The sequence below is a fragment of the Mus pahari genome, chromosome 2 (genome assembly GCF_900095145.1).
Source record: "Mus pahari chromosome 2, PAHARI_EIJ_v1.1, whole genome shotgun sequence".
Lineage (NCBI taxonomy): Eukaryota > Metazoa > Chordata > Mammalia > Rodentia > Muridae > Mus > Mus pahari.
In genome coordinates, this window is record NC_034591.1 from 79,962,718 (window position 1) to 79,978,895 (window position 16,178).

Genomic DNA, 16,178 nt, shown 5'->3' on the forward strand with positions numbered 1-16,178 from the left:
GTACATCTGATAATTTGCACTGTCTGATTAATTCCACAGATGACTTGAAAATTAAACTTTACAGGTTTACAAAATTGACCCATATCTATTAAATAGAGGAAAACCATGAATTTTGATTTTTTTCTGACACATTGCTCTTATAATATCCAAAACAAAAAACAAAAAAAATGAGAGAGCTAAATTTATGTCCATGCATAGGAGATGCCTTTGGTGTTGTTTGTTTTAGTTTCCTGTGAAGGACACTTGCCTCTATTGTTAAGCCAATTAGAGAAAAACTGAATACACAGCACAGCTGCAACAAGATGATTAATCACAGTGAAAACGCATGTATTCATGAACAGATGTACATATGTAAGACAATTCCTTTAAATACGATTTCTGGCCATTCTTTTCTCCATCTTATTATAAACATTTCTATTTTTCTTGATTTCAGATGTTGAGAAATGCAATGATCTTTAATCATAGGTCATATCAAAGGTAGAGAACCTGAGAGAAGTGATCATGAAATATTAAGTTGTGGAAAAGACCCTAATGATAGAAAGCAAAGATAGGCACTATATTTTTTTTTTTTGAGGCAAAGCAGTAACGTTCAATTTTTTGCTGAGTAGCTTATCATTCACACCATATGTGCCTACTCTCAAATTTGGAATGGAAGCCACTGCAAATGGCAGTTTGCATAAACAGTGTTGCTTTGATTTCCCTTTAGGCACCTGGGAATTCGCCTGTCTTTTCCCTTTTGCCTGGTGATATTTTAAAATGTAACTGTCGCGGTACCTTGTGGAGCACTTGTTTGCATTATGAATATGAAATGTGCACTTCAGCACAGTTCAGTGTGCTCAGAGTGCTCTCTCCAAAATGTAACTTACCTGCACATTTGATAACTACTGTGAGTACAAGCTTACTATCAGAAAGGGCAATCTGCGTACTTCATGGGGTGATGTACCTGCTGGGTACAAAGGTTTTCCTGAAGTGAAACCTGAAGCTGGGAAAGGGACAATTTTTGTGCAGACAACACATAAGTACAGGCTCTAAGGCAGGATAGAGTTTGGCACTTCACAGGGTCAAAGTGATGGCAGTGTGATTGGATCAAGAGTTAAAGATGTGGAGAATCAGTCAGTTGTTGCACCATGAGAAACTTTCATATTATGCCAAGATGCTTAGTTTACTTTCTGTTTTTCCACTTCAGGTTGTGATAAAATAACCAGCTGTGTGCACATTTTTATCTAAAGATGAGGTACTAAGTTCTTACCTCTCTCTCTCTCTCTCTCTCTCTCTCTCTCTCTCTCTCTCTCTCTCCCTCTTAGACACACACACACACACACAAAGAGAGATAGAGAAACAATTCAATTCAAAGTAGAATTTCCTCAAAACAACATAGACACTGTACATCAGAAGAAAACACAGATGATGAATGGAGTAATCATTAGATTTCTTTTCTTTTAAAAATTTTTATTAGATATTTTCTTCATTTACATTTCAAATGCTGTCTGCTTTCCTAGTTTCCTTAGATAATTCTTGAACAGTTTATGTTATACTCTAGGATACTAGTTCATTAATCTATCCCACCTATGTTGGGCCTGTACAAAGCAATGCCTTGTTGCTTGCTACTATATTTAGGCAAATATGCCAAAAAATAATATTTTCTTAATTATTTCACAGAAAAGCAGATTTTTTTTAGAATAAAATATTTTAAAATCTGGATTATATGATTTTGTTTTGCATTTTTACTTATATTTATAATTATAAATTACAAATATAATTTCAAGTGAGAAGATAATTGAACTATATATAAATAAGGATAGCATGCTTTGAGAGTTGACTACTGTTCTCCTACCATGCTATCAGTTCATGTGTGTCAATTTATTCAAATTTGAATAAGTAAGAAATAGACATAACTATATCTTCCATGTATGTCTGAGGAAGCTGAGGAGGAATAAATAGCTTTAGAATTAGAGCTAAGAATAAGATATGTCAAGAGAGCCATGCAGTGCACATCCATGGAAGCATATCTGATATGTTCATAACTCTCACATCCCTTGGAATCTGGAAAGGAGTGTGCATTTTGCTACTAGTCAGTCATCCACTCCCATTAAAATACCTTTTGACAGTTTAGAAAATACAGTTCTTCATGTAGTCTCTGTTTGAAACATTTCCTTCTACCTTCCAGGTTCTACATGTGGGGCCCTGTGAACTAGACTAAAGGAAGATGGTTTAATTACAGAAGCATGATAGTAACAGGTGAATCTTTTATGTACAGGAAGCACCCAGAGAGGAGTAAATAAAAGGGCAGTAAGCATTGAAATTGTTGAGCATCTTAACTAATGAAGGGTAAATTATAGAGAATTACCAAGAGGAAGAAAATGACTGCAGTTTTAGGATAGAAGGCTATGGTCTGGAGATAAATGAAAAAATAAACGAAGACAAGGCTGAGTTAGCCTGGCCTGTTAGAATCCTCTCTCCGCCTCACAACTGAGGAATCAAGAATTGTACTATGGATTCAGTACCTGTCTCTGGTAGAGAAAGGAAGAGAAACCTTCGGAAACTTGCATCTGATTTTACAAAACATGTGTTGTGTAGGGGAGGGGACTTTTCTTGAACATTCCTTTTGTCAGTTGCCTTAAGGTCAAATGGGCCTCACACTAAACAGGTAGCTTTCAGACATGGCCCCGGTTTCCTCCTTCCCTCGCCACTATGGACGTATGCGCTTTCTGCTGATGCCACTGTTCTAACTTAAAATCCTTTGTATGTTCTTTTTCTGAATAAAAGTGTTATCTGCTGCTTTAGTAATTTAAACCAATAGCTATTAAACTAATTTCTTATAGTTCTGTCTCTGAATATTTTCATTTAACGTAATGTAAGCATATCATCAGAAACTTCAGAGATGGCATTTGTCTTCTAGTGTTATTTATTGTCTCAAAGTTTATAAGTGGTTTAAATAATTATCATGTGTAAATGAAATACTGATTGGGGAAATATGCTATAAAATTGTAATTATCATTGAATTTTACCACTAATTACATAATTCATAATTTCTGCTGAGGGTCTGAGAATTTTAAAGACTAATTTGAGAAAATGACAAGGTTCATATGAAGTCTTTAGTGTCATATTAATATTGATTGACATCAGAGCAGTTGACGTTTTGTGCACACCAAATTGTAATAATTTATATTTTGTTTCTTCTTAGGAACCTTTCCCTGAGAATAACAAAAGACACTGATCAAGAGGCCCGGTGTTCCCATGTCAACCGCATGCCCAACAGTCCCTCTGCAGATTGGCCCCTGCAGGGTGTGGAGGAAAATGGAGGCATAGATTCTCTGCCATTCAGACTGATGCTCCAGGAGTGCACGGCAGTGAAGACGCTGCTACTGAAGATGAAGAGAGTGCTGCAAGAGGTAGGGCTTCTGTGCAGTTAACCCTCGACCTAGTCTGCAACAGGTCTGCAGACCTGCTCATACCCTCGCTCAGCCACTAACTAACTTGGGACATTGAGGATAGTTCAGGTGTCCTCCTGAGCCTCAGCTCTCCTCATATACCAAATGAATAGCTTCCAGTTCTGCTGGATAAATAGCTACTAAGAAATTTCATCCATAGATCCCCAGGTTCTATGAAACGACAAACAACCTTCCCTAATCTGTCAATCTAGGAGAAATGAGCATCAGCTATGAATTAATCCATTTATATCACTGTCAATGGGTTGAGAAATCTGAGTTTTCATCACCTTGATTTTACTGAGGACTTACCTATATGATAGCATAGAGGCAGGTTTTTAAAATTGGTTTTTCTCTGATCATAATCATCCCAGTATACCCAAGTTTGCAGGTGTTAATGAAATGTCTTGTGAATACATTTGCCCCCTGTTAGCCTCTTGGGATCCTTTTCACACCTACTGGTTTTATGTTATCGTATATCAGCGTCTCTACATCTTTTTCATTTACATTAATCAATTATATCGGGATATCTATATCTAAAAAACTGGAAAACACTGTATATTGAAGCTTTCAATACATTTTTGCAGGGCAAATATATTTAAATGTTTACTAGCAACCCCTTCATGAGCGACTAAAACAATCTCTGGGTTGTTAATATGTTGGGTTTTTTTGTTTTGTTTTGTTTTGTTGTTTTTCTGTGCCTGAATGGTTAAGTTAGAAACTCCCCAGCCTCTTTATGATCCAGCAGTATGCCCCTCGATGAACAACAAAAACAATAAAATATGATAAATTAAAAGCTACTAATCTCAAAGTTTATAACATTTAACTCCTCCACTTTCTACCTCTTGTTGGTCAGGATTTTTAGTAAGAAATCAATGCCTGTGAAAAGATAAAGAGGGGAAATGGCAAGAGATGTGTTGCATAGCTTTCTGGCATACTGAAGTTTATGATTCTAAATACTTGTGATTGGCACTGTGGACTTTGTATTTACTACTTTGAATTCACAGAGAATGTTTCATCCTTCTGTCTGGGTTCCTCATTAAGTAAAATGAAAGAGAACAGATCCTTACAGGTGCAGCATTGTAAGCAGTAATTCCATGTTTGTGCCAGCTTCTCTCAGAACACTGCGTAAGTGGGGCCATGTGATCAACACAGGCTGCAGTGCTCAGAATGGACATTCTCGACTGGCCTCGAACTCAGAAATCTGCCTGCCTCTGCCTCCCGAGTGCTGGGATTAAAGGCATGTGCCACCACACCCAGCATCAGAATGGACATTCTCATAGATACTTTTAAGAAATATTATTCACTTCTTCTCTAAGGCAGGGATTTTATTTTTAAGTGCAATTTCCATTTTATCCCAAAATTTGAATATATTTCAGATTAATAAATTCTGTTTTAATTAGAAGTTCGACTTTTGTACTAGGTTTTAAATATTTTATGGAGTACTTTCATGATAAATTCCCACAGTATTTGAAATATATGATCTTCCAAATAACCTTGTGTAAGGAGCTAATATTTCCTGTGCCATTTGAGTATATACGAACACCATTTTTGGTGTTTAATTGTAATACTTTAAAATGTTTAATTTTATGTTGCTGTTATTATTGTTACTATTTTTTTATGTACATGTATGTATGTGTGCCACAAGTGTACATAGAGCCACCAGTGGCCAGAAGAGGGCACCATATCTCCTGAAACCCAGTTCCTCAGAAAGCAAAAAACAGTTGCTGAACACTCTCTCCATGCCTATAATGTAATTCTTACTAACATGTTTTACCCAATATATTATTTATTTTGAAATGCTTTATTTACAAATTACACTGAAAATATCAATTTCATACTAAATCCTGTTAGCAAACTCATAATTTTAAAATTGTTTTGTCAAATGTTGATCATCTTATATACTTTACCAATTATTGATTCTTACTCCTTTTAGCCATATAAATAGAGACCTAATCTGCTTTGTGAATACTATTAGTTATGCTAGACTATAACTTGGAATTTCAATTGAATGCAATTCTTAAAGTCCAGCACTGAAATTAGCTACAACTCTCTGTTGCTGCAGATTGACCTCCTGGTGGGAGCAGCTACCCCTGTGAGCAGTGGCTGTGGCTCTAGGCTAGATTCAACTTCAAAAACCTCAATGCTGAGTCACAGTCTGCAGATGCTGAATGCTCTCCAACAGACTGTTCCATGGGTACTAGAACAGAGGCACTAGATTAGGATATTCTCTGAATACTATTAAGTTAAACACAGCTGCCTCCTCCCCCGACCGGAGGACTCCTCCTGAACACTGGGAATTCAGCCTGTATCTCCTTTTACTCAGTTTTCCTGCCCCAGCTTCTCACAGTAGTCATACTTGGCCTTCAGAGTTGTAGGCTTCCTACATACAGTCCAGTTTTCTTATGGAAGTCAGAAAAGAAAATGAGTAGGTGATCAGTCACTCCTTTGTTACACATTGAGCATTTTCCCTATAGGTTATCAACATATACATCTTAGGATTTTACATGATTGATTCTGCAATTGCTAATTCCTCCTCTTCAATGATGATACACTGAGAGTCATGAGAGTCATGAATGAGTTGAGCTTGCCATCTTGTCCTAGTGTCTATTTAAACTGTGATGTATTTACTACTAAAATATATAAATGAAAGAAAAATACATACCACTCAACTTCCCATCAACCATTAAATTATTGTTCATGGAGCAAAGCTGGGAGATGTGAGTGACAATTGAAATGCAGAAAGGATGAGTATCCTATACTCTTCCCTGCCAAATAGAGTTCAATAAGACTGGGTACATAGTAACCATTATAGAGTTTAGCTTGATCATTTCTCTTATCCATGCTAAAGACTGAAGACTAAACACCTAATCTTCCAAAGCTTTTCATATCTTCCTGTGCAAAAGATGCATTGGGATTCATTAACTACTATTCTAAAAATTATATCCTAAATTCTAATCCTGAAGATTAAAAGAAAAGCCTATAAGAAAAGGCTTAGTGGAAGGGAACTTAAAGTTTTTTTCCCCCGTGAACTCTCCTACCTTCCAAATATAGATGGTATTTGTTTTAAAACCAGTGTTTTACACTGTGAAGAAAAGAATAAATATACATCATTATGAAACTGCACATCACTAAGGAGAAGAATTCTTTAACGTCTTTTATAATACTTTTATTACTTTGTCAGCTTGGTAAACCTACCATCTTCATAGTGGTGTTCTGTTGACATCTAAGCTTTGAACCCTGATATTAAGTGAACATAGAGAAAATGAATGGATCACATTCCTATGTCTGGACTTTTTAATAGTTCCCTTGCTCTTAAAAGGTGCTCAGAATTTCCTAACATGTAATATAATCTATTCTATTAAAAATGCTTAGGAAGTTTAGGTATTTGAAACTTCTATTTTGTCTCTTATTTTCAAGACTGGCTATAAAATCATTAACTATAACCAATTAAAATTTTCTTTAAGCCATTTTGCCTGTAGCTTCAATATTCTATGAAAGCATATAATTCAAAGGCAGATTGGTTTAATGTTATTATCATCTTTTCTGCTCAGTCCTTATAATCTCTGATATAGTTTTGTTTGTTTATACTGTATGAAAATTGACCATGAAGTCTACTAGGAGGAAACTTAAGATACCAATGAGAAACAGATGTCTAGTAGGATGACAGATGGTTGAAGATGGACGTGGGGTGCCTGAATCTCTTTGTCTGTCTTTGCAATGTAGCTGCAAAAATTAATCTCCATTTTCTGCTTTACATTGTCACTTTGGCAATTTTAATTGTCTTATTAAGGGAAGCTGCTCCAAAATCAAACGTCAGACTTTCTACACAATAAAAGAAAAAAAATCTATTTTCTCGTTTTTCTTTTTCAACAAATGGACGTAGAAAGAAGCTGATGTCAGCCAAAATAGGAAGACAAGAACATGTCCCTACAATGAAACTTCTCCAGAGGGCTATGAGACTTTTCAGTCTTTCCTGACAATCTGAGGACAAGGTTCTTACTGGATTTAGTGTGACACACTGTGCCCAACTAGAATGAGATTCCCTAAGAACTAACTGTTGGGAGAAGGAAAGACAGAGTCTTTGTGGTCCACTAGAGGATGACCTGGTACTGTGGATAAAGATTTACAACTTGTCAGAAGTTCTTGTGGAGAAGGTTGAACTGAGACAATGATATGTAAGGAACCAAGCATTGGCTGGGCTCTTTAGTGATGCTATCTTCTCCCTTCTATTTGAACCCTACCCTCATATTCCAACCCTGAAGAACTTGGGAAGTCCTTGGATCCCTTTGACATATATATTTTTTTTCAGTGTAGCCACATCAAGTAACTTACTTTCAAGTCAGTTCCCAAAGTTAAAAGGAAAACAAAACAAAAGAAAACCAACCACCACCAACAGCAAACATAATTAAATGACTGACAGTAAAAATGACTGACAGTAAAAATGACTGACAGTAAAACCACCCAGCTGAGACTCTGACTTCTTGTCTGCAGTCCCATGCTTTCTAAATCTCAGTTTGGCAACTAGGCAGTGTGATTGTAACTCAAAGTATTTCTTGAACCAGGCAACATTCAAACAAAACCATGTAAATGTAAACCAAACAAGAGGAATATATTCTGGCAAAACACCTACTAAGTCAAAAACATCAAGAAACTATTTACAATTAAAAATGAATATAATTTATGAAACTACCAAGTTGATAAAAATATTCAAGCTGTGGTCTGTTTCCCAATGATTTGCCATATACTTTTGTCTTTTGTTTTCTAGCCCAATCTTTAGTTTTATTATTCTAAAACAATACTTTCAAGGTTCATACTTGCAGTGTGAGCTTCTCAGCGCCTCTAAAAAACAAAAGAGAGTCTATAGATAAGGAACTCCAGGGATGAATAATTATAGTAATAATTGTAAGAGAAAAACCTTGGTGACCAGTCATAAAGCAAAGGCTTGACTGAGCCCGAGGCTCCTCTTGCTACTTCACTGTGTAACAGAAAACAAACAGCAGCTTAATAGTCAGTGTGAACAGCAGTGTAGTACTTAGACTTCTTTTCAGGCCTATCTTTAAAAATAACATAATTACATTTTTTTCCATGCTTTGGCTTTTGTTTTGTTTTACCTTCACTAAAAAGTCTTTAAGTAAATAAGAGGTACTGTGACAGTTCTGTATGTATAAAATATTAGAATAGTAGAATGTCCGTGTAATATGCCTATGTAAATTTTGCTGTTTTTGCCAAATGCAAAACAAGTCCTTCCCCTGCGGTGCCAGGCAGGAACTTTTGAGGAGATAGGTCATTTACATATGTACTTTCTTATTGCCCAGAGTCATTGTAATTCATATAATTCTATTGTAATACACGTTGAAAAGTTATGGAGTTCATACTATGAGTACTAGAGAAGTTACTATTATTTTATAGGTTTATATTAACAGGAAGAAAGTATACTAACTGATAACAATGTTTCTTCCTTAAAAAGCCAAAAGAAAAAAAAAGTCAAGACAAATCTAGAGAGTTAGGAAGAAATAATTGAAAAGAAAAAAGTAAAATATTGTTTGGACTAATAGGCAGTTTGCAAAGCCCAATGGTTTCATTGACATTTTAAAGAAAGAGAATTACTAATGATTGAAATGAAAACTCAAAGAGAAATACACGTGTGCCCACATGTATACACACACACACACACACACACACACACACACAGCACAACTAGCTCAGGAAAACCTAGAGAGGAGGACCAATTGCTATAGTTTGTACTAATGTAAGAATGGTAAGACTTTTAGGAACAGCAGAATATTAAAAATAACCAATATTATTAGAAATAAAAAATTTATTTTAAAAAACTCATGAATAATACAATATGAATAAGAAATAAAAATCTTCAAAAAATATTAAGGGACATAAGAAACTGAAACTGAATAGGCTCAATTTAAAATTGCTTAAAATAATAAATACTTGTTATCTCACAACATTTCTGTTAAAAAGTAGCTCCCTATTGGTCATAGATAAAGATTAAATGTTATATCAAGATGCCTGCCATGGATGAACATAGGAAGGCTTCACTGAGGCTGAGGATTGTCCTCCTAGTCATTAGGAATGTACCTGAGAACCAGTGACTGGCCAGTTGCTTACCATTGGGCCAGAGAATTGTTGCCAAAGCTCACTACCTCAGTCAACCTCTCAGGCTCCAACAAAGCATATCTTTTGTATGCAAATACACTCCAGTCTTCATTCCATTCTATATCATTGTATATAATCATACAAAGAAGAGAATTACATAATATGAACTGTCTTAGTCAGGGTTTCTATTCCTGGACAAACATCATGACCAAGAAGGAAGTTGGGGAGAAGAGGGTTTATTCAGCTTACATTTCCATACTGCTGTTGATCACCCAAGGATGCAGGACTGGAACTCAAGCAGGTCAGAAAGCAGGAGCTGATGCAGAAGCCATGGAGGGATGTTCTTTACTGGCTTGCCTCCTCTGGCTTGCTCAGTCCACTCTCTTATAGAACCCAAGACTGCCAGCCCAGAGATGGCACCACCCACAAGGGGCCCTCCCAGCTTGATCACTAATTGAGAAAATGCCTTACAGCTGGATCTCATAGAGGCACTTCCCCAACTGAAGCTCCTTTCTTTGTGATAACTCCAGCTGTGTCAAGTTGACACAAAGCTATCCAGTACATGAACTATAAACAATTGTTATCAATCTTTAAGCACAACAAACAGGCACTTTTCCCCCCAATGAACTAATATATAGGTAAGTACTTTCTTGATTAGTATTCAAAGCTTTTGAATAATTCTCCATAGCTTGAATTCTTTCCTCTGTGTTATTGATTCTGATCTGAGTTATCCCTTATCAGGAACATATACTTAGAGCTGAGTAGCGTTCTGTTATACTTTTAGTTTTTGACAATTTTATATATGAGTGCTCTCTTTACTTCATTTCCTTTCTCCAACTCTTCCCACATCTCCACTTCATCTCAAATTCATATCCTCTTATTACTTATTTATTACTGTTACACACAAAACCTTATAAATGTAACCTATTTAGTTAGTGTTGCTTATCTTTATATATGAGCACGACTAACCACTTGGTATTCAACCTCTTACGGAGCTCTTCTCTGGAGAAGACTGATTCTTCTTTTCTTGGTGATTTTATTAACTATTTAATCTCAATCAGGGGACTCTACCTTGCCTTTGATCATTCAGTTCCCAGATAAAAGACATGCAACTTTTATATTTATAATCAGCCTTAATCAGCATTAGAGCTAGGAAGATATCTACCCTCTAAGCTATTAAAATCTACTTCCCTATCAATAACCCTGAGTTATAATTTGACATGCTTTGCCTGGGTAGCTATTAACTACAATTGGCCAGCCTTCATGGACATTTTTTCATGACCCACCTACCCCATAGCATCTTCTCTCTTTTTTTCTTTTTTCTTTTCTTTTCTTTTTTTATTTCTTATTTTACTTGTTAACATTTCAAATGTTATCCCCCTTCCTAGTCTTCCTTCCTCAACCCCCTATCTGATTCCCCCCCCCACACACACACACACCATGCTTCTAAGAGGGAGTTCTCCCACCCATTCCTGCCTCACTGTCCTAGCATCCCCTTACACTGGGACACCAAGCCTTCACAGGACCAAGGGCCTCCCCTCCCATTGAGATATCTTCTCTCCCTCATCATTTTCCTTCAACCCTAAGCCGAGGAACTAAAACTCTATCTACCTCTATTTAACCCTGCTATAGGCTGTTAGTATCTTTATTTAACCAATAGTTTTAAATTAGGGAGCAAGGTAACATATCATCATTTGGTGTATGTGCAGATTCTCTCATCCCTAGGGCAACCAGGCCTTGGGGAACAGTATTTGACATTACAATATATAGCAAAAGACCAAACCTCAACACTTGGCAGCCATTAATTGCCAATAGCTCGTCATCTAGGGTGGATCTTTATGGGATTTCTCCTGCCCATGTTGACATGCTAATTGGTAATGTTGTTTTTCCAGTCTCATTTGGTCAACCATAATGTTGTGATTTTATTGGTGTAGCTTCCCTTTCATACATAGAAGACATGATCTGTAAGCCTAGTTCTTAGTATGCTAACACTTACAAATTTTTCACACCCTCTTGTATAATACTCCCTAAGGCTTATGTATAGGAGATACGTTTTACTTGTTTCTACTAGGTCAGTTGTTCTCTGAATTTTAAAGTTATATCTATCTGTAAAGATCTGCATCTCCCAAATAATCATCTTTCTTTGATAAGTGGTGAATCTACAATTATCTCCATGTGTAAGGATTCACTTTTAATCCCCTTGAAACAAAGGTCTTAGCTCTATTGTGCTTTTTTTTCAGTATCCCTTTTTTCCACAAAATGCAAATTTTGTAATTTTCCTTGCTTACCTTGCTCCTGTTCACTATAGATCTGTGTAAGAATGACCACTAATAACCATATGACACTCAGTACTATGCTGTCTTGAAATTTCCTCTACTTGTGTCATTAATCTAAACTCTTTAATTTAGCCTAATGCAGATTGTTTTTGGACAAGTTCATAAAGCAGCCACATTCTTTGCTAAAATATCACAAGAAGTCTCTAGGCTACTTAGCAATATTGTTCCCCTTAAAACCTCTCAATCTAGACCCCACAATTCAAACCTCAGCACAGTCTTCCATGTTCCTCGTGCTATGGTCCATTAAGCCCTGCTAATGAGTTCAACTGCTTTTCTAATCCAAAGACACAGTGTCTATATTTTGCTATAAGCAATAAGTCTATTAAAGTCATACCCCATGTTTGGTACCAAATAATGTCTTAGTAACTGTTTATTGCTATGAAGAGACACCATGACCATAGCAACTGTTATAAAAGAAATCATTTAATTCGATCATATTGGGGCCATTCTCATTCAAACCACTATAGTTATCTCTAGGATATTGGTATCACTCTATCTCTCAGCATATCATGTAATTCTGATCATTGTGATGCATAGGCATTACAATTAGAATCAGTTATTAATTGGTTATCTTCCATGAAAACTTAAGTAGCACCTCTTATTACTTTAATAGTTAATCCTGAAGCACATGCTTTATAGGTTAGGTCTAACTGTTCTAAATCTTGAGTCTTCAGTGCTTGATGTCTTCAGCAATATGGTCTTGTTTTCAATTTCTGTTAAGCAACTGAGGGCCATAGCAATAATATATATTACTTTGATGGGTCTCTTGGATCCCTTGACCAACAACTTGAAAGGAGATTCCTCTTGCCTGGCACAAGGCATTTTGTTAGATACTCTGTGTCTTTGGAGGGCTCTTTGCTACCACAAGTGTAATAAATTCATTTTAAAAACACGCCAGAGCTCCCAGGGACTAAATCACCAACCAAAGAGTACACATGGAGAGACCCATGGCTCCAGCTGCATATGTAGCAGAGATGGCCTTGTCAAACATCAATGGGAGGAGAGGTCCTTGGTCCTATGAAGTCTCAATGCCTCAGTGTAGGGGAATGCCATGACCAGGAAGTGGGTGGGTTGTTGAGCCAGTGTACGGGGGTGGGACAGGGGGTTTTCGTAGGGGAACCCATAACATTTGAAATGTAAATAAAGAAAATATCTAATAAAAAAGAAAGAGAATAGTTAAACCAGCTATATATATATATATATATATATATATATATATATAAATACTTTGCATATTGGACAAAATATATATAAATACTTTATAATTAAAAGTTAAATTTTCCCTCTTAAATCAATATATATATATATATATATATATATATATATGTATACATATATATATATATATATATATATATATATATATATATACATATGTATGTGTGTGTGTGTGTGTATCACCCCCTCTTCCTTCTCAGAAGAGAAGGGGAAGGGAGAATGGGAGAGAAGCTGTGTGAGGGAGGGGCTGCAAAGAAAAGGGGGCTGACATTAGTTTGTAAACTGAATAAATACATTAATGAAAAATATGTAATCATAATATAATTTTAATAAAATTAAATAAACATAAAATGATATGATTCATTATGGACTTTTCAAGCATCCTTAGGGTTATATCCCCTCTTCCTCACTCATACCTCTTCCCTCCTCAAGTGCGATTTTGTCCCCCCAACCTCCTTTTACTATTTTTTTCACAATACCTGTGTCCTACTATTCTCTTCTCTAGACCCTACCCCACCCCCACACATGCACATGCACATACACATACACATGCACATGCACATGCACATGTGTATCATGGTCCCTTTTTACATTCCTTATATCTGAGCTTACTCTGAATTACCAATGTATTTAGTCAGTTAGTTTTTTAGTCTTGTTCTTTTATTTGTATATCTATTAGGCCATGACTTTACTGGATACCAGTCCAGCAGCACAGGCTTTTTTCTATTAATTGACATGCCACTTCAGGTGGACTCAGCTTTCTTTCTCTTTGGCCTTTTCTCTTTTTTCCGATCATTTTCTTTTTCAGTTCTAGAACCATTCAGCTCTTAGAATAGTAAGAGGCAGAAACTGCATTATAATAGTCTTGGCAAGCATTTAGCCCTAATCTGCTTATTTACAATGCTAATAGCATGCTGAGTGATGCTGCCTGGTTTCCCATTTTTTTTTCCCCATGGTGACATATTGGGAGCTTATTTTTTGAACAGTACACATTCTATTGAAGTCTTCAGTATTATTATCCATCTTGCAGCTTGACAAATGTATGACTAAAGGAATAACTGTACTCTCTAAAAGGCCTAGAGAATATATATTGGTGCCTGCCCTCTCCCATTGAGTATTTTTACTTTGGAAAGTTACTGGGAATCAGTGGTTCTGGTTGAAAGGAAGATATTTTCTGTCTTTCATGTTTTGGAGACAGGTAACTAAATGCTTCTTTCCATTGTACAATGTCTTTAGTCTATACATGTAAATTGGAAAGTATTTTCCTTGGACATAACTCAGTAAAACTGTTTGAATTGCCTATTCCTATTTGGGATTCAATCCATCAGGTGAAAGCCACACCCACAAGTCTCTTGGTGATCCCAGATATAGTCTGAAACAGTGGCTGACAGATGCTTTAGACTTTGAAAATCATAATTGCTTTGTTGAACAGTTCCATGGGGCACAACTCAAAATCTTAACACAACACAGCTTTTGTCAGAATAAGACTGATGTTCTGCCACACCTCATCTTTCTGAATAGTCAGTAAATAGTCCCATCCCTGTGACATATCAGAACTCGCTGAATTATTTACACATAAGACAGACTCATGTGAATTATCCCCATGAAGTTGATGATGTCACCTGTCCACATGTTATTTATAGAATATTCATTTTCCCCTTGGCAAATCTGAAAATGAGCTATGACTTTGTCATATATACTAAGTTAGGGCAATGCTGTCCATTCTTTTAAAAACATGATTAATGCTTAATTGCCTACTCATTTTTAGAATAACATGTTAGAAACTAATAGTGTAAGGGTTTATTTGTGTGACCAATGTGTCACATTCTTTATCTGACAAGCTTTCATTTAATGATCTCTTTTAGGTTCATTGATGACTTGCAGGTTATGAATAGGGGGTGTCTGCTTATAAAAAGCATCTGTCTTTTTTGGAGTTATAAATCTTAATATAGAAAACAGATAGAAGAAAATATAATTCTGATTATTTTTCTATGTGAACAATTACACATTTGTCAAGTATTCTGTGATAGCTTAAGGAAAGCACAGAAACATTTCCCTGACTCCATTCCAGCTTCACTGATAACATTTTCTTATTTATTTATTTGTTTATTTACTTTTTCCAATTTTCATTAGGTATTTTCTTCATTTACATTTCAAATGCTATGCCAAAACTCCCCTATACCCTCTCCCCCCACCCTGCTCCCCTACACACCCACTCCCACTTCTTGGCCCTGGCGTTCCCCTTTACTGGGGCATATAAAATTTGCAAGACCAAGGGGCCTCTCTTCCCAAAGGTGGCTGACTAGGCCATCTTCTACTACATATGCAGCTAGAGACAGGAGCTCTAGGGGTACTGGTTAGTTTGTATTGTAGTCCCACCTTTAAAGCTGCAGACCCCTTCAGCTCCTTGGGTACTTTCTCTAGCTCCTCTATTGGAGGCCCTGTTTTTCATCTAATAGCTAACTGTGAGCATCCACTTCTGTGTTTGCCAGGCACTGGCATAGCCTCACGAGAGACAGTGAAGACGTTTATTAGACTGGTAAAATACAGAATCATAGATATATGAATGTAAATTTTATGCTGTAACTTAAAGCTACTACAGTTTGACTAAAAGTTTAAGTGTCTCTTTTATCATTTATCATATTAATGACTATAGAGTCAGGTTGCTTGAAGAATTTGCAAATATAATATGAGACATACCGTGGAAATGAGGGGTGAGCATCATGAACATTAACTACTTCAATAGTTGCATTAGTAACCAATTATAAAAATGTGGTCAACTTTTCTAATCATGTAAGTTCATTTAAGTCTACCAGTTAATCCTCCTTAAGAATGTGAAGACTGCACACATTCAGTGATACTAATTTGAATGTAGTCTTCACTACATTGTAGTAATCTTTACTACAGTTGAAGTCAATGCTTTCGTGTGTGTGTAGGGAGGTTGTTGGTGGTGGTGGTGGTTGGTTGATTTTTAACAACATATTTAACTACACTGAAATTTCTATTTCTAATTGTCATGCTCAGTAAAATGGTTTTACAAGTTAGATAATGAAAGACCCCCGAAGGGCCCCCCCCCCCCCCCCCC

General features: G+C 36.3%; 1 protein-coding gene across 1 annotated transcript in view; it reads left to right on the top strand.

The window, feature by feature from the left end:
• The window catches only part of Ccser1 (coiled-coil serine rich protein 1), a 1,089,958-nt gene that overhangs the window by 366,163 nt on the left and 707,617 nt on the right, over positions 1–16,178 (top strand). The window contains exon 6 of the mRNA XM_021190473.2: positions 3,185–3,392. Within this exon, the coding sequence (XP_021046132.1) occupies positions 3,185–3,392 (208 nt within the window). The remainder of the gene's footprint in view (positions 1–3,184; positions 3,393–16,178) is intronic.